Source organism: Myxine glutinosa, chromosome 2 (genome assembly GCF_964187855.1).
Source record: "Myxine glutinosa chromosome 2, kmMyxGlut1.1, whole genome shotgun sequence".
NCBI classification, from domain to species: Eukaryota; Metazoa; Chordata; class Myxini; order Myxiniformes; family Myxinidae; genus Myxine; species Myxine glutinosa.
Genome location: NC_136262.1, coordinates 15,242,362 through 15,269,877, shown reverse-complemented (window position 1 = coordinate 15,269,877; position 27,516 = coordinate 15,242,362). Strand labels below are relative to the sequence as shown.

At 44.4% G+C, this 27,516-nt stretch overlaps 2 protein-coding genes across 3 annotated transcripts in view; both read left to right on the top strand.

Annotated features, from left to right (window-relative positions):
* LOC137422015 (aquaporin-3) overlaps positions 1 to 19,542 on the top strand; it is a 41,383-nt gene extending 21,841 nt beyond the window's left edge. The window contains exons 2-6 of the mRNA XM_068108683.2: positions 1,716 to 1,839; positions 3,152 to 3,289; positions 7,819 to 7,922; positions 17,285 to 17,502; positions 17,683 to 19,542. Coding sequence (XP_067964784.2) covers positions 1,716 to 1,839; positions 3,152 to 3,289; positions 7,819 to 7,922; positions 17,285 to 17,502; positions 17,683 to 17,878 — 780 coding nt within the window. The 3' untranslated portion in view covers positions 17,879 to 19,542. The remainder of the gene's footprint in view (positions 1 to 1,715; positions 1,840 to 3,151; positions 3,290 to 7,818; positions 7,923 to 17,284; positions 17,503 to 17,682) is intronic.
* Positions 19,543 to 22,587: 3,045 nt separating this feature from the next.
* The window catches only part of LOC137422009 (uncharacterized), a 31,867-nt gene continuing 26,938 nt past the window's right edge, over positions 22,588 to 27,516 (top strand). The window contains exons 1-2 of one of the 2 annotated variants that reach the window (XM_078773001.1): positions 22,607 to 22,659; positions 22,819 to 22,884. The gene's annotated coding sequence lies outside the window, so the exon portion shown is untranslated. Of the gene's footprint in view, positions 22,660 to 22,818; positions 22,885 to 27,516 lie in introns of both variants that reach the window. The other variant, XM_078773002.1, reaches the window with a different exon arrangement.

Sequence of the window (27,516 nt, the reverse complement as noted above, 5' to 3'; positions counted from 1 at the left end):
GCTGACCCCAAAGGTTAAACGGCCGGTCAGTGGTAAGGGGAACGAATCACACCTGTGTGTTGGCAGTGACATTGTGAACCTGTTGATGTTGCTACTGGCATGCGGTCTATTCCCGCGAGCAGATCCATAACCAAATAAAATGTGTGTTAATATTTATCATGCACACTAACATTGTATGTGTGAAGCGAGCGTTGAGGTATATACGTACACCTCCACGTACACATACGTACACCTCCAGAAATATGCGACGTAGTTGTGAACTTTTGAGAATCTGGGTGCTTCGCAGTGCTGCCACGAGGCACTAATCCGGGTAGGTTGTCCTTGGAATATCCTCCATGTTGGAATCTGATCTGCTATCATGAGGATGCCAATACAATGCACATTGTATTTGAACCGGTTCAGTTGTTGCACTGAAGCTGTGAACAGGAGTCCTTTGGGTCGACTTTGAGAGCCCAGGTGAACCTTCATTTGAATAGTTTTGCTTCACTTACGATTCATCTTGCTCCAGGTTTAAGTCTTCCATTTACATTTACTGGTCCATGCTATTGAATTTTTTTCATTCTTCCTCTTTCATTAACTCATTTAAATCTATTTTATTTGCCGTTTGCATTGATCACCCCCACCACCAAAGGTGAACGGAAGTTGTGTTTTCACCCCTTTGTTTGTCTGTCCATCCGATGTATGTATGTATGTATGTATGTATGTATGTATGTATGTATGTCCCGCACAAACATCCACCAATCAGAACTGAAGATCTGGTCACATGAGAGGGGGACAGCAGATCCTCCACCCAGCAGATCTATGCGGTTGGTCGACTGTCGGTCTTGTTTTTGTATACACAGTCGAGGCTCATGGAAGAGCTTGCACACTGAATGGATCAGGACCTAAAGGACAAAAACAGGATGCAAAACGCACATGCATGGGGTAGACGAGATGAACACAGAAGGAAACTTCAAGGAGAGAAAATTGGAAGGAGGGAGGATTTGGGTATGGTTAAGAAGGGTTGAAAAGAAAAGGCCAAAAACAATCGAATGCTATCATAACTTTGTGGATGAGTTGGTTTGGTGACGATAAGAAGCCGATTCGATTTTGGTTCAGGTCCGGATGCAAATCCGGCCTATCTGTGGGATACACAATGTAAACTGTTCAGCCAGGTGGAGGTGTGCGCCCTACCGAGTGTCATTCTAGTTATTTCATGTATTCGGACACACAGATATCCCTCGAGTGATCACTTTTTTCTTTTCTTTCGCAATTAAACATGGGTCAAACAGGTTATTGATCAAAGATGTCCCTGCTCTCAAATGTTGTTTCCCCCTCTCTCCCCATCTTGTCTACCGCCCCCCTTATTATATGTTTTATGTGTCTGTTTGATTTTTTTTTTTGTCTGATTAATGTTAGCTCTTACACGAGCCTTGATCTTGTATCCAAAAAAAAAAAAAAAAAAAAAAGTGGAGAAAACTTCCCCAACAAAGTTTTCTCATTTTCATGATGTTTACTTCTATTTATGTATTTATATTTTTCTCTTTGGATTTTATAGCAAGTGTATTTGTCGTGGGGTTGGCTTCGCAACAATGTTGTAAACTGTGTTCGTCTTAACTTTGGCATCAGCAGTACTTCTTTGGTCACCGCAGAAATGGTTCCAGCTAAAAGTGGTTAACGAGCTGCAAATGGTTAACAAATGTTACCGATCAATATTTCCTCTTTCCTTCCCGCAGCTATTTGGTTGTGGATCTGTAGCACAGATGGTCTTTCGTGGCCCAGGTGTTCCTTTCCTGTCTGTCAACCTGGCTTTTGGTTTGGCAGTCACCATGGGATGCTACATCGCTGGTGGAGTCTCTGGTAGGTCATCAAAATGGATGTTTTGGTAGTGTTACGTGGTCCCCTCGGTGACTACCTGGTCTCGGTGACCCCCGGACCATGAGAGGACCTTCGCCAGAAAGTAGTATTATATATATGCGCTTTCGCAACGCAATCCCTATGAATTCCACCCAAGAGAAACTGATGTGCAATGATATATTTCCAGGGTAAGGATATCATACGATTTCAATGATACAATCACGGATATTCCTCGAGCAATCAACAACAACCAACCATCAACAATTCCCAATCCACAATCAATTCCCTATATGATTAAGATGGCCATCTTATATATGTGTGTCCACTTCTGTACTCACGACCCCCTTTTGGTCTCTGCCCCTCACAATGTCTCTGGGCCCCTCCTGACCGAGATGCTGGTCGGCGTCGCCGCACTCGGGCGGTTGAACGAACCCCGGGTGGACGTTTTTCCACCGGGCAGGTATCGTACCAGGCACCGCGGCTGCAGCCCCTCGTGGCCACGCGAAGCGGGTACGGTAAAGCAAGCCAAAAGCCCCACGCCGCTTGCAAGGCGTGTTAGGCCCCAATGTGCGACCCGTACGCGTCTGTTTAGACGGTGCCGCGAACGGTGCCAGACGCGGGGTCGATGCACGGCCCCACGTCAACTTGACGTCTCCACCGGGTAGGCACACGTCCCGGTAACTCCTCTCGCCAGACGGGCTTCGGAACGCCGCTTTTCCACGCAGCGCAAGGTCGATCCCACCTTTCGTCGGAGCGGGGCGAGGAAGAAGAATACTCCTCGCTTTTCTTCCTCGTGTCTTTTCCTCTTCCGTTTCCGGTCACTTCCGTTTCCGGACACTTTTTCAGAAGGGCTCCTGACCCTCCAACCACAACAACCCTTAATCTACTACACACGGATAAGCAAAGACCTGAATGGTAATTTACATACATTCACATAAATATGTAACAGTAGCACAATGACTAAGTGGGACAATAGATTCACCTGCAATGATTCTAAATGTTTTTTACATCGTTGATGGTGGGGAGGGTTGCGGCGTAAAGTTGAGAGACCGAGGTTCCGGCTTCCACTTTGACTCCAGCATGTGGTGGATGTTTCAAGTTTGATGTTTGGAGGTCAAGGGTCATGCGAAAATCAAACGAAATGATGCATATGTGGTGCTTGTGGTTCATTTTGGCAGGTGTACCTCCTCGTAAGTCGAGGTTTTTCAGTATTTTTGAGGTGGGGATGCAAAGTCCAAATATTTGTACCACACTGTCTTGGCATGATGTCCCGTGATGATCTTGCTTGGACCTGTCTGACTTTGTGTCCATGTAGGAGCTCATCTGAATCCGGCGGTTTCTCTGGCTATGGTTGTCCTGGGCCGGTTGACTTTGCTCAAGATGTTGGTCTACTGGGTTGCTCAGCTGGTTGGAGCCTTCCTTGGAGCCGCCATGGTCTTTCTCATTTATCTGGGTAAGAAAGACTTGTGGTTTGATGATCATAACAGTGCTTGGTTCATTGCAGCAAATGTCGAAGTTTTAGCTCATATTATTGTGTGTGTGTGTGTGTGTGTGTGAGTGTGTGTGTTTTGTGTGTGTGTGTGTGTGTGTGTGTTTTGTGTGTGTGTGTTTTGTGTGTGTGTGTGTGTTTTGTGTGTGTGTGTATTGTTTGTTTGTCTGTGTGTGTGTTGTTTGTTTGTCTGTGTGTGTGTTGTTTGTTTGTCTGTGTGTTGTTTGTTTGTCTGTGTGGTTTGTTTGTCTGTGTGGTTTGTTTGTCTGTGTCTGTTGTTTGTTTGTCTGTGTCTGTTGTTTGTTTGTCTGTGTCTGTTGTTTGTTTGTCTGTGTGTGTTGTTTGTTTGTCTGTGTGTGTTTTATGTTTGTCTGTGTGTGTGTTTTATGTTTGTTTGTGTTGTTCGTTTGTGTTGGTTGTTTGTGTTTGTGTTTTTTGTGTTTTTTTTTTGTGTGGGTGTTTTTGTGTGTTTTAGTGTGTTTGTGTTTTTGTGTGTGTGTGTGTGTGTGTGTGTGTGTGTGTGTGTGTGTGTTTTTGTGTGTTTTTGTGTGTTTTTGTGTTTTGTGTGTGTGTTGTTGTGTGTTTTTTTGTGTGTGTTTTTGTGTGTGTTTTTGTGCGTGTGAGTTTTTGTGTATGTTTTTGTGTGTGTGTTTTTGTGTGTGTGTTTTTGTGCGTGTGTTTTTGTGCGTGTGTTTTTGTGTGTGTGTTTTTGTGTGTGTGGTTTTGTGTGTGTGTTTTTATTTGTGTGTGTTTGTGTTTTGTGTGTTTGTTTGCCCTCCTTCACCCTTGTTTGCATTATATTTTTGTCGTCGATTTAAAAACTAGTCCCTTACAGGCCGCTATCTGAGCTGCACCACAAAAGGACAACCAAGCATGACCCATTGACCCATTGCCCCACCTGTTTTTCATGTTCTCCATTCATTCCGATGATCATTTTACTTTCTATCAATGGTTGCCAATACCTTGTTGATGTGTGAGCAAATGTCACTGCAGTGCTTTTCAAAGGTTGATGGTGATTTGTGTTTCCACTTGCAAGTATCTAGCTATACAATGCGAGGAATATTTATTGTGTAGTTTGGATTATTGCATTGAATGTGGCTCGCTCTGTTACTGCCCGATACCAAACCTAGACTCGGATATTCCAGTGTAAGCTAAACGTTTTAGCATTATCTCCTTAATGTCGAAGTTTTAGCTCGTGTGTGTGTGTGTTTTGTGTGTGTGTGTGTGTGTGTTTTGTGTGTGTGTGTGTGTTTTGTGTGTGTGTGTGTGTTTTGTGTGTGTGTGTATGTTTTGTGTGTGTGTGTGTTTTGTGTGTGTGTGTGTGTGTATTGTTTGTTTGTCTGTGTGTGTGTTGTTTGTTTGGCTGTGTGTGTGTTGTTTGTCTGTGTGTTGTTTGTTTGTCACAATTATTTGTCACAATTATTTCCTTTGCAGCAAATGTCGATCATATGTCGATCAAATGTCGATCATTTTCAGGGTGGCATAGTTCCGAACCCGAAGGATCGGTAACCGACACAATTTCGGTCTTCGAGGCCGGCCGATAGGCACAGTGTGACCAGAAGGGACGAGGTTCTCCTGACCACGTGGCCCTCGACTTGGTGGGGTTTGTCCACACAATGTTGGCGCTTCAGGATGAACTTTAGCCGGGGAGCGTTTGGGCGCCCCGGTCTGATACTGCCGCCCACGCGCAGAACAACTTGTGAGTGCATGTGGGTCCCGGCGGTCCCACTGGCCTAGCGCTACCATGTTTAGACAGCGAAATCCGTCCCCGGGCACCGGCACCTACTCCCGGAAGTTTGAGAGAATAGCGGCGCCAGGCACGGTAGGACACCCGCGGAGCCCCGGCGGACCAGGGATGCGCGGGCCTACGCGTTAGCGTGCTACGGCGGAATCAACGGCTTCGGCCACGGCCAGGTCGATACTCGGCCCGGCCGCACCGGAAATGAACTGGTTCGACACTCGCGCTAGAGAGGTCGCGGGCGACTGAGATGTATTAACAAATTAATTAATTAATTTGAGACGTCCGATTTCTAGTGTTTGGAAATTTGGAAGAGCTTGACCCTAGCCTTTCCCTTGCGAGGGCAAGGAGGAACTTAACACTTAACACTTAAGCTTAGCTTGAAGTACACCCTGACCAGCGCTCACGGTGGGACGGCAAGGCAACCAGAAGGGACGAGGTTCTCCTGACCACGTGGCCCTCGGTCTGGGAAACGAGAGGCGTTCCATTAGTGGACGCGCCCCTCATGCCCGACTTTTGGGCGGCCCCGGCAGGCCGTTTGTTTTGACGTTCCGTGACAGGCCCCGCACCCCCACCTCCGGGCCGACCGGGCGACCGGAATGAATCCTGGTGTCCCGATCCGAACCTTCAGAGCGGGCCGGCTGGGGAGTGACTGGCACCCCGTACCTGCACTTTCCGTCCCTGCGGTCCCAAATACCGGAACCACCCGAATACCACTTTATTCGACAAAATGAGGTGCGGCCTACATCTAGGCAAGGCCGCATGACGTCATCGCGCTTTCACCTTAAAAGACTTATTTGATATAAGTTAATATTTTGATATAAGCCTTAGAAAACCAACCCTATATAAGTCAATACCTCCAACGACACAGGCGCGCATTCGTGCCGCGTGACGTGGTGACGTCATCGCGCTTTCACCTTAAAAGACTTATTTGATATAAGTTAATATTTTGATATAAGCCTTAGAAAACCAACCCTATAGAAGTCAATACCTCCAACGACACAGGCGCGCATTCGTGCCGCGTGACGTGGTGACGTCATCGTGCTTTCACCTTAAAAGACTTATTTGTTAATATTTTGATATAAGCCTTAGAAAACCAACCCTATATGTCAATACCTCCAACGACACAGGTGCGCATTCGTGCCGCGTGACGTGGTGACGTCATCGCGTTTTCACCTTAAAAGACCTATTTGATATAAGTTAATATTTTGAATTAGTCGGTCAATTTTTGCCCAATCTTTGCTAAATAAAGGTTGTCCTTACTTACCTAGTGGTGTTCCTATCCACCACAAGTGGCCCAGTGTCATAATCGCAAACCGACTCACTGAAAACCAATTCAAAATGGCCCCTCGCTACGACCCTTCACGATCACATTTTATTTTCACCACTTCCAATCGACCGAATTTCACCAAATAAGATACCACACTCGATGCACTGATGTCATTTTTACGGCAAAAGTGAAAACAGATTTTAATTTGGAAATAAAACGAAGGCGTGCACAATGGAACAATATCTCCTCGGACTCGCAATTCGTGCCGCGGAACGTGGTGACGTCATCGCGCTTCACCCCTAAACGACCCATTTTATATAAGTTCATATTTTGAATAACTCGGTCAATATTAGTCCGATTTTGGCCAAACAAAGGTTGTCCTTACTTACCTAGTGGTGTCCCTATCCACCACAAGTAACCCGGTGCAATAATCGAAAACCGATTCCAAAATGGCCCCTCGCTACGATTTTCCACGATCACGTCACAATTGTCACAATTATTTACTGAGATTCTTTATTAGCGCTGAGGAAGCGCCTCTAGCGAATGACTTCCAGCCAGTGTAATGCGAATTCCTGTCACAGGAATTCTGAGATCATATAAGTGTGACGTGGCAGTTCCTGATTGGTTCGTGTTGGGGAACCCCTTCTCGCTGCCGACGTGACGTAAATTCGCGCATGCGCACTGGTGAAGCGCGAGATTCGGCCCAAGGTTCTTATTATTATTTATTATTATTTTTGTATACAAGATCGAGGCTCGAACCATGATCGAGGCTCGAAATTCCATGCCCGAACCTCAGCGCAATCCAAGAGGATTCACTTATCTTCAATTCTTCCATTTTTATTTTTTTTTGGCATCATGCACCCCATAAATTGTGAGACATTAAGTTATAATATCGTTATAGCAACAAAGCACTAAGTTATAATGGACCAGCCAGCTTTATCTCGAGTGCACTGCTACAGCACCTTTCCCAGAGGCCTGTGCTCATCCCAGCCCACCACTTTAGGAAGCCCAGCGTTGGCTTAACAGTTAAGGTGGCTGACTTGAGGTCTTAGGGTCCCGAGTTTGAGCCCATGGTGTGTCGTTGAATTAACACCAGGTGGGTTGACTCGGCCTGTAATCATTCTGAGGTTGGCAAAAATGAGTACCAGCTTACTGGTAATGGGAGGTGTGGGGGGGCATTGCATCAGCGGCACAACCACACCTCCAGAAAATGATGCAACCAGCAGCCACAAGCTGCATATGAAACCACCACCACTTTAGCTTTGTTATCTTGGATATCAAACCTACATCCCCCGTCTCCAGCTCATGCCTTCTATGGATGTCAATTGTCAATTATAACTCAACTTGGCTTTTAGTCGGGGGAAGGAGAAGTATCGATTTCACACAAACATTGATCGTCACATATGTTTGTCATACAATACTGAATACTCCACTAAATTAATGGATTCTCAGAAAACATCACCGTCAATTATCCACCCATTCCAGATGCTGAGAAGAAACACTCTAAACCCTGGAGCATGGAGACTGCTGGAATATATGCAACTTACCCTGGCCCTCATTTGTCCACCGGAGGTGGTTTCTTTGATCAGGTAAGTGAATCCAATTGATTGGTTTGTAATGTACACAGAATGTCGCAGTTACAATCCATCCAAATAATTTGATCGATAGCTTATCAACCAGGAAGTCATTCTGGAAGGTGCACTAGAGCCTTTGGATATGCTGTTGGTGTTCCCCCCCCCTCCCTCTGCTCTTCCCTTTTCCTGTTGCATCCTCATCCGTTCAGTGTACTCTTCAGTAGCTCTTCCACGAGCTCGACTATGTATACAAAAAAACCTCTCAAACTGAATTGTGGTTTCCGCTTGTCATGTTGTGCTGCTGGCGCAGTCTGGAGGAGCTGCAAGGCCGTTGTGGAGATGTGATCGTACCGTTCGTGCTTTATAAGCTGATTTTGGAATGAGTGTTGGTGCAACTTTGTTACATATAGCAGAATGTTATCTTATCACTGCCCTTGTCATGTCTTTGCATTCTATTCCCAAAATTGTCACAAATTAACGAAGCATTTTAGAAGAAAAGCTGATAAATTATTTTGTGTTGATTATAAATCGGAACTATACAATACAGGGTGTTCCAAAAAGACCTGGACAACTTTGGTTGTTAATCTATTTAGTACCACAAATGATACAATGATGCCCTTTGTTTTATATGATACAGAAACCGTTAAAGCTTTCTCTATTTTCAGGTCTGGTTGTTTAATGTGAAATAAAATGGCGACTCCGCGCGAGAAAGCTCAGTGCGTCAAATGGTTCATCGAGATGAGATCCGACACACAAGTTCAGCGTAATTTCCGTTCAAGGTATGGAAGGAATCTGCCATCATGGACTAGCATCAGAGTGGTACAAGGGGTTTAAGGAGACCGGAAGTTGTCAGAAACAGAAAAGTACAGGTCGACCAAGCACAAGTGCAGCATATGTAGAACGAGTGCATGAATCGTTTCAACAAAGTCACAGAAAATCAATCTGACGTGCATCCAGAGAACTGGGACTACCAACCACCACTGTACACAGGATTTGGCATAAAGATTGAAGCTTTATGTCTACAAGGTGCAGATTCTGCAGGAACTCAAACCAAATGTGTTTGTCTTGGAAATGCTCAGTCACATAGAGGATGACGATTACCTGAAAAAGGTGATGTTCACAGACGAAGCTTGCTTTTATGTATTGGAGAAGGTGAACTGGCAAAATTGAGGATCTGTGGCTCTGAAAACCGCCACGTGGTCATTGAACACACACGTGACTGTCCAAAGGCTAATGTGTGGTGTGGCCTTCTCCCTGACCGCTTGGTGGGTCCGTTTTTCATTGCGAAGGATACAGTGACCAACAATTTACATGAACATGTTGGAAAGATTCACCTTCCCACAGATTGAAGACCTGCAACCCGATATCATTTTTCAACAGGACGGAGCTCCCCCTCATTGGGTCGTAGTCGTTCGAGCGCCCTAAATAAAAAATTCCAGGTCGCTATATTGGCTGAGACAGACCTATTGTTTGGCCCCCACGATCACCAGATATAACCCCCCTTGATGTTTTTTTTCTGTGGGGGTTTGCCAAAGATGTTATCTACAACACCAAGGTGGCAAATCTGCATGTTCTTCCTTCTCGGATTGCAGCTGCATGCACACTGGTGGACGCAAACGTGCTGAGCCGAAAATGGCAAGAAGTCGTGTACCACCTTGATGTCCTGTACGTGACAAACAGAGGTCACGTTGAAGTGTATTTATTGCGTGCACAAAACTTTAAGATTCTGTATCATATAAACCAAAGGGTATCGTTGCATCATTTGTGGTTCTAAATGTATGAACAACCAAAGTTGTCTGGGTCTTTTTGGAACACTCCATCTGTATTTGACCTAAATGTGACCATTTCATTTTTTGTTGTTGTTGTTTTGGAAATGCCTCGATCCGCACCCTCAGTTAGCTTGTCTGGGACGATAGTTGTAACAGTTGGGAGTCACGTGTCACAAGCATTCGTTCCAGATGGTACTGTAAAAATAGCACTCAAAGATTCGATTGTAGAACCACAAATTTGTATAATTGCGTAATTATTGTATTTCCCAAAATGCTCAACAGACTGTTTCCCCATCGTACGAGGCTCTCACTGCCTCTGCTTTTGAAATGGATTGTGCCACTGTTCCCTCTGCTGTTAAAACGGTGCTCTCCCAGCTCGTCCTTTCACCAGGTGTGCATTCAGCCTGTTGAGGTCATCAGGTGGCACAATGGATATCAAAGGCAAAGGCAACGAAAGCCACGTGGGATGGGGAAACGGTGTTAACGTTTTTCCGCGTATCTTGGGAAATGCAATAATCGCTCAATTATACCAATTTATGGTTCTACAATCACATCCAAGAGTGCTGTTTATACTCTATCACAATCACAGCAGTTACCATTGGTCGACCTATCGCAGTGCCCAACTACAATGGCACTCGGTACTCCGTGGAGTGCGTAACTCCACCAGACCGAACCGTTTACGCTTTGTATCCCACTCACAGGCTGGATTCGCATCTGGAGCATTCGTTCTTGCCACACACCAAAATGTAATTGGCTTGTTCTCGTGACCTACGCAACTCTTCCACCAAGTTATGTCAGAATCCGTCCGTAACTTTTTGAGATATCCTGCAATATATCGTTATGGTCCAAACTCTCAATGGTGACGAATCCCATTAAAAAGTCTAGTAGCCGGATATGAATCTTCACCAAAATTGAATCAATCCTTCCTTGTCACAAACCAAAATTGAATCAATCCTTCCTGGTCACAAACCAAAATTGAATCAATCCTTCCTTGTCACAAACCAAAATTGAATCAATCCTTCCTTGTCACAAACCAAAATTGAATCAATCCTTCCTGGTCACAAACCAAAATTGAATCAATCCTTTCTTGTCACAAACCAAAATTGAATCAATCCTTCCTGGTCACAAACCAAAATTGAATCAATCCTTCCTTGTCACAAACCAAAATTGAATCAATCCTTCCTGGTCACAAACCAAAATTGAATCAATCCTTCCTTGTCACACACCAAAATTGAATCAATCCTTTCTTGTCACAAACCAAAATTGAATCAATCCTTCCTGGTCACAAACCAAAATTGAATCAATCCTTTCTTGTCACAAACCAAAATTGAATCAATCCTTCCTGGTCACAAACCAAAATTGAATCAATCCTTCCTTGTCACAAACCAAAATTGAATCAATCCTTCCTGGTCACAAACCAAAATTGAATCAATCCTTCCTTGTCACACACCAAAATTGAATCAATCCTTCCTGGTCACAAACCAAAATTGAATCAATCCTTTCTTGTCACAAACCAAAATTGAATCAATCCTTCCTTGTCACACACCAAAATTGAATCAATCCTTCCTTGTCACAAACCAAAATTGAATCAATCCTTTCTTGTCACAAACCAAAATTGAATCAATCCTTCCTGGTCACAAACCAAAATTGAATCAATCCTTCCTTGTCACACACCAAAATTGAATCAATCCTTCCTTGTCACAAACCAAAATTGAATCAATCCTTTCTTGTCACAAACCAAAATTGAATCAATCCTTCCTGGTCACAAACCAAAATTGAATCAATCCTTCCTTGTCACAAACCAAAATTGAATCAATCCTTCCTGGTCACAAACCAAAATTGAATCAATCCTTCCTTGTCACAAACCAAAATTGAATCAATCCTTCCTGGTCACAAACCAAAATTGAATCAATCCTTTCTTGTCACAAACCAAAATTGAATCAATCCTTCCTTGTCACAAACCAAAATTGAATCAATCCTTCCTTGTCACACACCAAAATTGAATCAATCCTTCCTGGTCACAAACCAAAATTGAATCAATCCTTCCTTGTCACAAACCAAAATTGAATCAATCCTTCCTTGTCACAAACCAAAATTGAATCAATCCTTCCTTGTCACACACCAAAATTGAATCAATCCTTCCTTGTCACAAACCAAAATTGAATCAATCCTTCCTTGTCACACACCAAAATTGAATCAATCCTTTCTTGTCACAAACCAAAATTGAATCAATCCTTCCTTGTCACAAACCAAAATTGAATCAATCCTTCCTTGTCACAAACCAAAATTGAATCAATCCTTCCTTGTCACAAACCAAAATTGAATCAATCCTTCCTTGTCACAAACCAAAATTGAATCAATCCTTCCTTGTCACAAACCAAAATTGAATCAATCCTTCCTGGTCACAAACCAAAATTGAATCAATCCTTCCTTGTCACAAACCAAAATTGAATCAATCCTTTCTTGTCACAAACCAAAATTGAATCAATCCTTCCTTGTCACAAACCAAAATTGAATCAATCCTTCCTTGTCACAAACCAAAATTGAATCAATCCTTCCTTGTCACACACCAAAATTGAATCAATCCTTTCTTGTCACAAACCAAAATTGAATCAATCCTTTCTTGTCACAAACCAAAATTGAATCAATCCTTCCTTGTCACAAACCAAAATTGAATCAATCCTTCCTTGTCACAAACCAAAATTGAATCAATCCTTCCTTGTCACAAACCAAAATTGAATCAATCCTTCCTTGTCACAAACCAAAATTGAATCAATCCTTTCTTGTCACAAACCAAAATTGAATCAATCCTTCCTTGTCACAAACCAAAATTGAATCAATCCTTCCTTGTCACAAACCAAAATTGAATCAATCCTTCCTTGTCACAAACCAAAATTGAATCAATCCTTTCTTGTCACAAACCAAAATTGAATCAATCCTTCCTTGTCACAAACCAAAATTGAATCAATCCTTCCTTGTCACAAACCAAAATTGAATCAATCCTTTCTTGTCACAAACCAAAATTGAATCAATCCTTCCTTGTCACACACCAAAATGAAATCAATCCTTTCTGGTCACACACCAAAATTGAATCAATCCTTCCTTGTCACACACCAAAATTGAATCAATCCTTCCCTGTCACACACCAAAATTGAATCAATCCTTCCTTGTCACAAACCAAAATTGAATCAATCCTTCCTTGTCACAAACCAAAATTGAATCAATTCTTCCTTGTCACAAACCAAAATTGAATCAATCCTTCCTTGTCACACACGAAAATTGAATCAATCCTTCCTTGTCACAAACCAAAATTGAATCAATCCTTCTTTGTCACAAACCAAAATTGAATCAATCCTTCCTTGACATAAACCAAAATTGAATCAATCCTTCTTTGTCACAAACCAAAATTGAATCAATCCTTCTTTGTCACAAACCAAAATTGAATCAATTCTTCCTTGTGACACACCCAACTCATCCGCCACGTTTTGTCCGAATCCATCCACAACTATTTGAGATATCGTGCGATATATCATCTTTGGCCCCATCTCCCAATGGTGAAGAATCACTTTTAAAAGTCTAGTATATAGATATGGATCTTCACCAAATTGAATCAATTCTTCCTTGTCACACACCCAACCTGTCTACCAAGTTTTTGTCAAAATCCATCCAACTTTTTGAGATGTCCTGCTCACAAGCAAACAGACAGGGATGAAAACATTACCTCCATCAACGGAGGTAATAACACTTTGTTTTCGATCTTTAAGAAAAAATTACAAGTACATGGCGATTTCTTTTATTCCAAAGAAATGTGATTTGGATTTTATTTTATTTTTTTATACAAAATCGCTTTTGGCGGAGCATTACATATCTCAGAACAAAAGATTTTTGACAGCAGTCGGAAGACGCCGACTCACCCAGAGTCTGCTTCCAGAAACCACCGGCACGGCAGCAAACTAGGTAAAATGCAAGTACTGTGCTGCAAATGAAGAGCAAACCGTAGGAGAAAGAGGACAAGAGGGAAACACACAACATACGGAATCAAGTCAAAGTTCAGGGACAGCGATTTGTTCATTCCATCGCACCAGAAAGGGACAGAGGTCTTCGAAACGATGCGATAGCTTGGGTGTTATACACTTGGAGATAGATTGAGGCCTGTGGCCTTGGATTTTCAGAGCCGCTGAGGGGAACGTGGTTACGAACCCTGTCTCACTAAGGCAAATGGTGACGTCTCACTGCATCTCGCTTGTTGGATGTCCAGTTTAAATTGATCATTATCGAATATTTATTTAACAGTCCTTCACACTTAGAACGGCCAAGAGTGTTTGAAAATGTGGATCTCCAAAAACTATTACAAATGCTATCAAACCTTGTACAAGACGTTCTACAATGTGCACAATGTATTTATTATTTATTTATTTACTTACAAAATGGAGGATCATGGAAGAGTGAGAAGATGCAGGGTAAAAAGTCAATGTGCTGACAGTGGGACAACAGTTGGTTATTGATGAGCAAGGCTATTGACGAACAGAAATGAGGACGTGCGGAAAAACACGAACCTGCAAGTAAGAGTTTAATTTTTGTCTTTACAGGAGTGCAGGCTCATGGAAGAGCAAGGTAGATTTGACCAGTGGAACAAACAGGATAAGAGGAAAAGGAGGAAACAATGAAACTAGCACGTAAGATTATTGGATTAGGAAAGATGAATGGGGGTAAAAAAGACCATGGGACTTAATTGGGGGTGGCGGTGCACTTCCTGCTTGAAGCCCTGGAGATGAGAGTGGGAGCAACCTTGGGAAGGCAGTTCTATAGATTGGAGAAGTGAGGACCAGAAGAGTTGGTGTGCAGTGGTCCAGCATTTTGGGAGTTAGATGAGGAGGGGGTTTCGTGAAGAATGCGTGCATCCTAGAGGTAGCCAGCGAGGGTTGGAGGAGTCGGAGTAAAGACAGTAAAAGGCAGATAGGCCACCAAACTGCCTGCAAATTGAGAGCAACAAGACTTTTGAACAACAAATCGTAGGAGATACCAATAATGTTCTGATGTCATCACCGCAAGCGCGAATTGTTGCCATTTTCTTTGAGGGCAGATGGAACCATGGAACCTTTGAGGGCATGGTGTCAGGCCAAAAAAAAATAAAGCAGAGGTAAAGTGTACATCATAACTTCAAATAGTCCAACCCACTTGGTTCGATACAGCAAATGGCTTTCTTTGGGCCTTGAAATGTGCGAATAGTGGCACAATATCTTCTTGGAGAGAGAGAGGATGCCAGGTATGTGTTGGTCAGATCCGACGGTGGTGGTCTGTCGAATGAGATAGAACACTGGTGGTGGCACTTATCCACAATGACGACAAAATCTCGGAACCTGGGGATGAACGACATGAGGAACAGTGCAGAATCCAATAAAATAAACACCTTTAGAGGCCATTTTTCCCCGCAAAGCGGGGGTTGGCCTTTTTCGGGGACCGTGGTTGTTGTTGTTTTTCGGTCCCCTTTTTGAAGCAATGTTTTACGGCCGGATGCCCTTCCTGACGCCAACCCTTTTTGCCGCCTTTAACGACAAACAGGGAATTACCAGTGAACTGGTACTCAATTTGCCGACCTCGGAAGGATGACAGGCTGAGTCAACCCCCCTGGCGTTAATTCAGCGATTGACCGGGATTCGAACCCAGGATCCTAGGATCCTAAGCCGGCACCCTAGCCACTAGCCCAACACCAGGGATGCAGAATCCAATGCTCAACAATAACTGGTTGCCAAAAAATACAATAACGTTCCAAGCAGCGATTTGGGTATCATGATGCAGAGGCTTATTTTTCATGATGAAAACACAATTCACGTCTTCTATCCCACTGATAGGCCGGATCTGGATCCGGACCTGAACCAAAATCGAATCGGCTTGTTATTGTCGCCAAACCAACTCATCCACCAAGTTTTGTCATAATCCATTCACAACTTTGAGATGTCCTGCTCATAGACACGCGAACAGGGCTGAACACGTAACCTCCATCCACTTTCGATGACGGACCTAAAAAAAAGAAAAAAGAGAAGACTTGTCCCGTGACGTTTTGTATATTGATTTTTTTATGTATGAAGTTGAACAACGTTAACAATGAAACTGGAATCTGTTCAGACATGTTGATGACTGCGACTGGGTTTGGCCATGTCGTATAATAAATAATGAGAGGAAACAGCCTGGCATCCAATTGCATAAAACAAGAATGAAGTTTGCAAAAAATCCGTCACGTGTGCACTCGTTAAATTGTTTGTGGACTTGTGATTTAAGAAGAGTTTTACGGAAGAGTTTGAGAAATGGATTATTGTTCCATTTCTGTGCAAGGCACAAAAACAACTAAAATTGTAGGCAAAAGCCAAGATGATGTACTCATGTGTGCGGAACCCCTCTCCACGGCAAGCGTTGCGGTGCCTCTGAAATGTCGCCCGAGTGGGGCGTAGCCCCGGATAATGTAACTGTGATTGGCTAATTGGACCCGTGCGGAGGCATTTCACGCTCTCTTGCAGCTTTGTCCAACTGTTGCAATGGCAGAAAAGGATATTTCTCCATGCTAAAGGTTTTACAAATTTTGATGGCTGTTTCACACCAAAACATGAGAGCACTAATAAGTAAATGTGCAGAAAGCTCCGTTATTCTACATGTGGCCCGTATCCCAAACGGAGCCCGTGCCCTGATCCGCATGGAATCTCCACAGGCTCAACTATGACATTTCTAATACTACTACCCCCACTCCCCATGGAAGCAGCACCAAGGGTCATGCTGTTTTCCTCTGTGGGGTATATAGATTACAGTACATCTAGGCTCAGGTCCTTTTGTCTGTGGTTGATGCGATAAGCAAATAATGCCTCAAGAATGTCGGGATTCCTCCAGATTTCTTTCAGTTTAGTGTTAAACAGCAGTAGCGACTTTATATTTACTTCCATAAGGGTATCATCAGTAATATCGCACGTCACGAAAACCCTTTGGGGTGGGGGGATATTGTTTTGTAATACCATTATTATTCTGTTGTTATTGTTGTTACTTTTATTATTGGAAGCCACATTGGAAAAACACCACGATGAGCCTTGACATGGCGTTTGGCCAAGGAATACCTTATTGGGGAGGGGGACAAATGAAGTCACTACAACCTCAATCATGTGACCCTAGATCCTCGTGTCAAGTTCGGTTGCGATTGGATAAGTAATGACCGAATGTATCGCAGACAGACAGACAGACACCAAATGGCTTATTTTAGTATGATAACTATCTATGGCCACAAGCCTGGTTACGCCAATGATTTGAGGGCAGTGCAATTGGAATATGCGAAGTCTGTGAGAACAAACCTTTATAAAAACTTTCTAAAGATTGTAGAATATAAGGAAACTCTTTACTCCAAAAGTTTTCATGCCTTTAACGATGTCATCTGAGTCGATGGGATTTGTGGAATTGAGCGAACATGTTGTGTGCAAGTCGGGGCGGGGTGGTGGGATAAGGTGCCACCATCCACATTGTTAAGGTGATAACAAAAGAGCGCGTATGCCTTTCAATATGCACTTCAGGTGAAATTCTTCCCAGTATTGTATTGCAAACTCAACTGTTTCCATGAAACTATGTCGGCAGGTTATGGGCACCGCCGCATTACTTCTGTGCATACTTGCCTTGCTCGACAAGAAAAACTCAGCACCACCTGACGGGGTGACGCCTCTGATTGTCGGGCTTGTGGTCGCCGTGATTGGAATGGCCATGGGGCACAACTGCGGCTATGCCATCAACCCCGCACGCGACCTCGGCCCTCGGCTGTTCACCCTTATTGCGGGTTGGGGGCGGCCTGTCTTTACGTGAGTGGCGATTCAAAAAAAAAATTATAATAACTTGTGGGGGGACTTGGAAATGTTGAGATAGACAATTTTTTCGATGTCATGAATTGCAGTTTTTCATCCTCGATAATTTTTGTCCGTCGGAACAATTACACGTGAAGCGGTACTCAAAAAGGTACTTGTTTGCGTCACGTTCCTTAGGCACAGGAACTACTGGTTTTGGGTTCCGATCACCGCGCCATTTCTCGGTGGAGTGCTCGGCGCACTCACTTACGTCTTGTTTGTGGAGTTGCATCATCCCTCCTCATCCGACTCCGGCACCAATACCAAAGAGGACACCGAAAAGCACTACGACCTCCGAAAATTTGATTCTCATGCTGCTGAGACGGTGGCCTAAACTATGCCATCATCCTATCGGTGTCCTCTTTATCCGCATCTTTGTCTAAATGCCACTTCTTCACCTGCTGGAAGTTTGCCTATAATCTCATGCTGATGAGACGGTGGCCTAAACGATGCCATCATCCTATCGGTGTCCTCTTTATCCGCATCTTTGTCTAAATGCCACTTCTTCACCTGCTGGAAGTTTGCCTATAATCTCATGCTGATGAGACGGTGGCCTAAACGATGCCATCATCCTATCGGTGTCCTCTTTATCCGCATCTTTGTCTAAATGCCACTTCTTCACCTGCTGGAAGTTTGCCGATAATCTCATGCTGCTGAAACGGTGGCGTAAACAATGACTTCTTCCTCCAGTGTCCTCTTCATCCGCATATTTGTCGAAATTCCATTTCCTTCCTCCGGTGTCCTCTTTATCTGCATCTTTGTCTAAATGCCACTTCTTCACCTGCTGGAAGTTTGCCGATAATCTCGTGCTGCTGAAACAGTGGCGTAAATGATGCCTCCTTCCTCCAGTGTCCTCTTTATCCGCATATTTGTCAAAATTCCATTTCCTTCCTCCCTCCGGTTTCCTCTTTATCCGCATCTTTGTCAAAATTGCATTTCCTTCCTCCAGCATCCTCTTTATCCGCATCTTTGTCAAAATTCCATTTCCTTCCTTCCTCCTGTGTCCTCTTTATCCGCATCTTTGTCAAAATTCCATTTTCTTCCTTCCTCCCTCCGGTGTCCTCTTTATCCGCATCTTTGCCTAAATGACATTTCCTTCCTCCAGTATCCTCTTTATCCGCATCTTTGTCAAAATTCCATTTCCTTCCTCCCTCCGGTTTCCTCTTTATCCGCATCTTTGTCAAAATTCCATTTCCTTCCTTCCTCCTGTGTCCTCTTTATCCGCATCTTTGTCAAAATTCCATTTTCTTCCTTCCTCCCTCCGATGTCCTCTTTATCCGCATCTTTGCCTAAATGACATTTCCTTCCTCCAGTATCCTCTTTATCCGCATCTTTGTCAAAATTCCATTTCCTTCCTCCCTCCGGTTTCCTCTTTATCCGCATCTTTGTCAAAATTATATTTCCTTCCTTCCGCCCTCCGGTGTCCTCTTTATCCGCATCTTTGCCTCAATGACATTTCCTTCCTCCAGTATCCTCTTTATCCGCATCTTTGGCGAAATTCCATTTCCTTCCTCCGGTATCCTCTTTATCCGCATCTTTGCCTGAATGCCATTTCTTCACCTGCTGGAAGTTTGCCTATAATTTCATGCTCGGTCTAGTAAATTCCGCTTCCCCGATGCTTGTATGTTTTGCTAATCCAAAATTGGCTCGATCTGCTTTTTTTTAATGTGGCATGGAATTTTTTTTTATCAACAAAATGCAACGTGTCGGATCAATTGTACGTCCATGTTCTGCAACTGAAGTCATTCCCATGCCATTTGTTTACCTCTTATGTTTGTCATCACTTCCACATATTTTGCTTATTTTTCAACCATTCTGAGTTGATCGTGCTCTTGCCTTTTCTCTTGCTGCCAAATAGTTCTTCTTTTCTTTTTTTGAACCTTCTTATTTTTAATCTTTCTCTGCTTACATTTTGGTTACGCATCGGTTGGTTGTAGTTTGAACAGTTTAAATTTTGCAACTACTTGCTATTTAATAATAAACTGTACTATTACCATGGCTACTGTGTTGACGTTTGAGCGTCTTATCATTACTCAAAGAACGCATGAGAGTTGGAAGGTGGGAGAGGTTTTGGGAAAATGTTCCAGTTGTTTGTGCTATTTATTTTTCCAGTGACAACTTGCTGGTTCATTCTGTGGCTCACATTGTGTATACCACCAAAAGGCCCGAGGGCCAAAGTAACTTTATTGTTTAACATAAAGTAAGGAGAGTTCAGATTCTTCATGTCTAGCTTATTTGGGGAGTGGGTTTGAGATGCAGGGTGGGATGGTGAGATGGAGGGGAGGGGGGGGGGGTAGTGGGTGTGAGATACAGGGTGGGATGGTGAGACGAAGGGGGGGGGGGGAGTGGGTGTGAGATACAGGGTGGGATGGTGAGACGGAGTGGAGGGGGGGGGGGGGTAGTGGGTGTGAGATACAGGGTGGGATGGTGAGACGAAGGGGGGGGGGAGGGGAGTGGGTTTGAGATGCAGGGTGGGATGGTGAGACGGAGGGGAGGGGGGGGGGTAGTGGGTGTGAGATACAGGGTGGGATGGTGAGACGAAGGGGGGGGGGGAGTGGGTGTGAGATGCAGGGTGGGATGGTGAGACGGAGTAAGGGGGGGGGAGTGGGTGTGAGATACAGGGTGGGATGGTGAGACGAAGGGGGGGGGGGAGTGGGTTTGAGATGCAGGGTGGGATGGTGAGACGGAGGGGGGGGGGAGTGGGTGTGAGATACAGGGTGGGATGGTGAGACGGAGGGGAGGGGGGGGGGTAGTGGGTGTGAGATACAGGGTGGGATGGTGAGACGAAGGGGGGGGGGGTAGTGGGTGTGAGATACAGGGTGGGATGGTGAGACGAAGGGGGGGGGGAGTGGGTTTGAGATGCAGGGTGGGATGGTGAGACGGAGGGGGGGGGGAGTGGGTGTGAGATACAGGGTGGGATGGTGAGACGGAGGGGGGGGGGGAGTGGGTGTGAGATACAGGGTGGGATGGTGAGACGAAGGGGGGGGGGAGAGTGGGTGTGAGATGCAGGGTGGGATGGTGAGACGGATGGGGGGGGGGGGAGTGGGTGTGAGATACAGGGTGGGATGGTGAGACGAAGGGGGGGGGGTAGTGGGTGTGAGATACAGGGTGGGATGGTGAGACGAAGGGGGGGGGGGGAGTGGGTGTGAGATGCAGGGTGGGATGGTGAGACGGAGGGGGGGGGGGGGGGGAGTGGGTTTGAGATGCAGCGTGGGATGGTGAGACGGAGGGGAGGGGGGGGGGGGTAGTGGGTGTGAGATACAGGGTGGGATGGTGAGACGAAGGGGGGGGGGGAGTGGGTGTGAGATGCAGGGTGGGATGGTGAGACGGAGGGGGGGGGGGAGTGGGTGTGAGATACAGGGTGGGGTGGTGAGACGAAGGGGGGCATTCTAACCCTCACATGTTCCGGTCGTGTTGTTTTGCTGTCAGGATAATGAGCATCGGTATCGGTTGGGTAAAACAGACCAGTCTCATCAACGTCTAAACCCAGTTCAGGTTACTTGTTCGTGGGTGAACAATCCAACACTTTGTGAATTCTGCTGCACAATTACTTGAAGAGTTGACGTCAAACAATTAAAATGTGGGGAAAATGTGGCATTTCATTTAATCTGTTAACTTCTGAATTGGTCCAGGGCACATCGAGGGTGGCGCAAAGCCCTCCCTTTCTATATGGGATCGCTTCTCTGTATGCAGCTTTAACATGGGGACTGAAAATGCGTTTCTCAGCTTCTACTGGAAGAAATCGTCTGCAAATTTCAGAAGGAAATGCTTTGTACATTGAGGTAACATGTTCCAAATTTCAGCAACGTCCGTTTATGCATTCTTGAGTTTTATTAAGAAAACCCTCGAAATCACATTGATGTCCGTCCGTCCAAAATGTGTTGGCGCTCATATCTCAAACGCTATACATTGAAACTAGCTGAAACATGGAATATACATGGGCCAATAGATCTAATTAATGGCTTTCGAAAGAAATTCAAAATCTGCACTCATTGTGAGGGTTAACGGGGGGGGAGGGGGAGGGGGGGGGTTGGAGCCTCCCCCCCCCCTAAAATGGGTATTGGCTCTATTCTCCCAAATTACACCTCCGATTTTGCTGAAACTTGCCCACAACCTTCATATCTGACGTCTGACAAAGGTGTGTTCACAGCATCAAAATCTGTGCACATTAAAAGGATTGACCTCACTCTCTCCCATCCCCTCCTCCCCCCCCTCCTCCCCTCCCCCCCCCCCCACCCCCGCCTCACCCCCACAAAAATAGGAATTTGCTCTATTCTCTGAAACTACACACACGATTTCAATGAAACTTGATCACAACCTTCATCATCCATGATGTACGAAAGTTTGTTCACCGCATTAAAAAATATCAGGGTATGAGGGGTCTGTGGGGGGTTTGAGTGACTGTCCTATTTTTGCTTGGCCTATTCCAAAGAATGTCCCTTCTTTTCTATACTTTGCCACATGGCATTGGCAAACCATATATGCCACATACTATATAAAGATACTTCGGTGGAAGTGCTTTCCAGAGCCGATGAAATTAAATTGTACTCTTCGCTCCAAGGTAGCCGCAATGAACGATCTTCATTTTTACACGTCTAGCAATATCTGTCCCTCTTCCAAAACGTCAAAATCGTTTCGCGCCCATAACTGTTAGCTTTCGCCAAAAAAAGGAATTACACCACCGTCTACACCGCCACACGTGAAAATGTACATTATGGATTTATAAACCTTCACTTATAGTTATACACAGCCATGAACAAAGATTTAAAAAAACAGACCTAAATTGAAAAGAAACTGAATAAATTTATTAACCTAAGGAACAAAAAACAAGTATAATTTAATCGAGAATTGTTGTTTTTATCGTTATTTCATCGTACGATACAGCTCTTCTTCAGTCATCTTCACACATCAGCCTCATGATTTCCTGAAGTAACAAAATGTGTTTCCCTCAGTCGCATTTCATTGTGTAACAAAAACAAAGTTTAATCACCCGGAAACGTCATACTTCTCCCCTCCCCCTTAATGACGTCATTTCCTGTAATCACTTCCCTGAAGGCGGGGCTTACGAAGGAGGGCGTTTTCGACTTCACCAAACCATATCCTTTATCCTTCACGGTTGTTATATTTTATACATTGTTGAGCACTTCTAGTTTCCTTTAGTCCACGATTTTGGATACTTGTTTTAAATAAGTGGGTCCCTTTTCTTGCATTTGACACTGTTTTATGACGATTGATATAAAAAAAAAAATTGTGACTCGTGGTCGTGTGTTGCAGTATGAATGAGTATGGATCACCACACGGTGGTTGTTCAACGCATTATTCGCGGCTGCAGTAAAATGGGTGGGTACTCGATGGTCATTGCGTAACCTGACTATAAAAGTGTCGGTACCTGTGAGGGGATTATTCGATACATGTGCCTTTTCTATGGTGAGGTAATCATGCGAACATCTTGATCTGGCTATGAATGGCGAAGTTTGCCTAATTTAACGTTGTTTCGATGTTGAAACGATTTCATTGGTTAATCCGACAGATGCCTTGCCACGATCGCGAAACAAATTGTTATTTTGGTTGCCATGGAGATGTACAGGTTAAATAAAGCGTAATTAATGCTTCCCGCCACTGAAATTGGCCATTGGAATTGCTTCAGGGGCAAAACATTGTGAATGTAAATGTTGCCAATTCCAGCAAAATATGAACGACCTGACGGTCGCATTACTTTGAACATGTTCAAGATCTGATTCGATATTGATGTACAAACCATCATACGCCACACAGCGCTGGTGCTATATGAACAGTTTCTTGCCAATGGTGGTTTGCCATTGCCTTCCCAGCATTGTTTGTCCTTGCTCTATCCTTTTAAACGCTGACCGTCAAGTAAGGAAGCAGCATGTACTCAGTAGATCTCATAGTCTCGCTTCGCATGCTCATTCTGAACAAAAAAAAACATCGTTAACTGAACTCGATACTATTACGGCCCATATACAGACGGCATTTAATATGGAATATTTTTTTTTTTCTTGACTTGGGTTTACTTTCTTAACTCAGTATATCAATCTGGTGAGTTTCTTTTACACTTTGGTGATTTATTTCTTAAAAGAACCATGTCACTGATTGTCTGTCGCAGCAAGAGGTCAACAACAGGATTATATCACAGGTGGCGTGGCAAAATGTACGGACAGGTGCATTTGACGATTGGCTTCACAGTCGGGTATACAAGGCTTGTTGCGTTCTGTATTAGTGGAAAACAACTGCTGCACGTCTCCAAATGTTATTGCCGCTTCCTCTGGAGATGGTCCGTCAACTCGACAATGCTGTTTGTCATGGAGTGGTGGCTTTACGAAATTACGGCATGAAAGAGCGTGCTATTGCTCGGCAGTATGGCATCACTCAAGGTCAGGTGTCAAAGATCCTGAAACAAAATGCTCAGATGGGTGTCCCTACTCCAATACCGAGGCCAGGACGTCCCCGCAGAACCACAAGGAGGGATGATCGCCAGCTGCACCGGTTAGTCCGCAATGGCCGTACCAAGTCAGCTAATCGGCTTAGGGCTGAGTGGCAGCAACTGACAAATGTGCCTGTATCCAGAAGGCTAGTCAACCAACGACTGGTTCAAGCAGGCTATCGTGCCAGGCGTCCCCTGAGAAAGCCATGCCTGACCAGACAACACCGCCAGCACCGATTGCAGTGGGCCAGAGAGCACCATCAATGGCAGCCAGGACACTGGAATCACGTGATCTTCAGTGACGAGTCGAGATTTCTGGTCTATCATCAAGATGGCCATGTCCGAGTGCGCAGACAAGTGCATGAAGCCTACAACAAAGATTGTATAGTGCCAAGAGTCCAAGCTGGAGGTGGTGGGGTGACCGTTTGGGCTGCTTTTCATGCAGGGGGCAAAACTGACCTGGTTGTTCTGAATGGAAACCTGAACCAGTTCAAGTACAGGGCCATTCTAGAAGAAACATTGCTTCCATTTGCTCGTGCAGCCTTTCGAGGAAACTTTGTCTTCCAAGATGACAATGCACGGCCTTATCGTGCTCGCATGATCCAACACTTTCTTGCTGACCGTGGTGTAGAGCATATGGAGTGGCCTGCCATGTCCCCGGATATGAATCCGATAGAGAACTTGTGGGCAGAATTAACGCGTCAAATCGACCACTTGGACCAGCAGCCGACCTCTGTGCGTGAATTACAGCAGGCTGTCACTGCATGGCAAGCGATTCCTGTCCAAACCTTGGCAAATCTCATGAACAGCATGCCTCAACGTGTACGTGCTCTCCTGAATGCTCGTGGGGGTTACACGAAGTACTGAACTATAATTTTACTGTCCGTAATTCGTCGTAATTTAACTTTTGTTTTTGTTAAAAAAAAAATCGTCTAATGTGCAAAATAAAGAGATACTTCTGGAAAACGTACAGAAGTTTAACACAGTACTGTCCATGAATTGAGTTCGATATCAGTTTACATCACTTTCAAGGATCAATTTATTTGTTTCGAAATGTCAAATTAGGTTTTTGTTTCTTTTAAAGGTCACATTAACAAAATCTAGAATAATTTCAACATAATTCCAATTAACTTTTGGTTCTAAGACATCTTGAAAAGTAAGTTCACCCCCACAAAAAAAAAATCCGTATTAAATGCCAAGTCTGTAATTGGTGCGAACGGATGGCCCATATATATAATATTTTATGGCCCATATATTATGGCCCTTATCCATGCACCCTAATATGGGACGGACATACATTGCCATTATTCGTAGCTTTATTGATTACTGCTTGATTTATTAGGATATTTAACGACAAGCAGGGAATTACCAGTGAACTGGTACTCAATTTGCCGACCTCGGAAGGATGACAGGCTGAGTCAACCCCCCTGGCGTCAATCGCTGAATTAACGCCAGGGGGGTTGACTCAGCCTGTCATCCTTCCGAGGTCGGCAAATTGAGTACCAGTTCACTGGTAATTCCCTGCTTGTCGTTAAAGGTGGCAAAAAGGGTTGGCGTCAGGAAGGGCATCCGGCCATAAAACATTGCTTCAAAAAGGGGACCGAAAAACAACAACAACCACGGTTCCCGAAAAAGGCCAACCCCCGCTTGCAGGGAAAAATGGCCTCTAAAGGTGGTTTTTTTTTTTGGTTTTTTTTTTTTAATTAGGATATTTAACACCCACTTTTGTGCACATGTAGGATAAATTGCATCAATGACGTTGATTATGAAAAGCATTTTAAAATACAATTCGCATGACTAGTCAATCATATGTATGAAGTTTCGCATCAATCTGTTAAGCGGTTCTGGGGAAGATTTTTTTTAAACATATTTATTTTCAATTCAATATGGCCACCAGACCACATGACTGATGACATCATAAATGTAATTCTTTACTCACATTGGGTCAAAGATCAGATAAATGAAGTTTCAGATTTTTGGACAAGGATTTCAATTCAACATTTATGGCTGGAATACCACTTCACCAATGCCGTCATCATTATCACCCTATATTCCCCATGAGTAATTGATGACATGTCAAGTTTCAATTTTTTTTATTGAGCGGTTTTATCGAAGATGTCTAAATGTTTTCCTTTAATCCAATATGGCTGCCATACCATGCGACCTATGACGGCAGAGTTGTGAACAAAATGTTCTCCATTGGGGAGTCCCTCCTATGTTTAAGGTTTTGCATCAATCGGACAAGCAGCTGGAGAGAAAAATTAAAACAAAAATATGTAGATGTGGACACACACACACACACACACACACACACACACACACACACACACACACACACACACACACACACACACACACACACACACACGTGTTACAATAGTCTCACAATCCCTTTGGGGCGAGACGACAAATAAAGTCTTTGGAATGACTCGGCCGTGGCTTGAAGCACCGACCTCGCAGACTCGGTCGACGCTCTAACCATTACATCTCCGAGTTCAATATGCCTGCGATTTTATTCACCAAAATGCACGAATTCCATCGGTTTGTCCTGAGCTAATCCATCTTTTGTTGTCCCCCGTCGCATCGCAGAGCGAAAGGGGGACTATGGTTTTCCCCTCCGTCCGTGCATGCGTGCGTGCGGACGTGCGTGCGTGCGTAAGCGAAGGACCGAATTCTAATTTGGTGTGTGGGTGCAACTAGGCATATGGAAGAACCCTATTGAAAATTAGGTCGCCACGTCAAAATCTAAGATGGCTGTCACCATATCTAAACCTTGAGCGCGATATCTTGAAAAGTAAATGTCTGAACCTTGTGAGCGGAATATCTTGAAAAATAAACGAACTGCCAACTTCTAATCTGGTGTGGGTGTATCTACGCACAAGGAAGAACCCTATTGAAAATTGGGTCGCCACGTCAAAATCCAAGATGGCCACCACCATATGTATGTCTGAACCTTGTGAGCGAAATATCTTGAAAAATAAGTGAACTGCCAACTTCTAATCTGTTGTGTGGGTGTATCTGCGCATACGGAAGACCGCTATTGCAAATTGGGTCGCCACGTCAAACTCCAAGATGGCCGCCTTGGGTCTTCCACTTTGTCAACTCACATCACCACCGATGGGGGACCGAGGTGTAACGCTTGTTGGAATTGTTTTTCTCGTCCATCTTATCTGTCATCCCGACAACAACCTCGAATTGCAACAACTCTGCAGCACAAAGACGAAAACATCACTCGGTGGAAAGCATAGCTCCGCCAGGCTGAACAGTTTACGTTTTGTATCCCACTGATAGACCGGATCTTCATCGGATCAGACGAGATGGCCGATAAACGGATGTGCCGTTTATCGGCCGTCCCATTCGCCAGTATTAATTGGCGGATATTAAAGATCTCACGGTGTCCGCTGTCGTGAAGAGCAGGCAAGTTATCACGAGCACCTTGGCTAAATCACAAACTCCTGCATCGACTGCTGGTATCAAGTCTGGTCTTCCTGGAGCTTCCTTGACACCAGGTTACACTGGCTGCTTGTTAT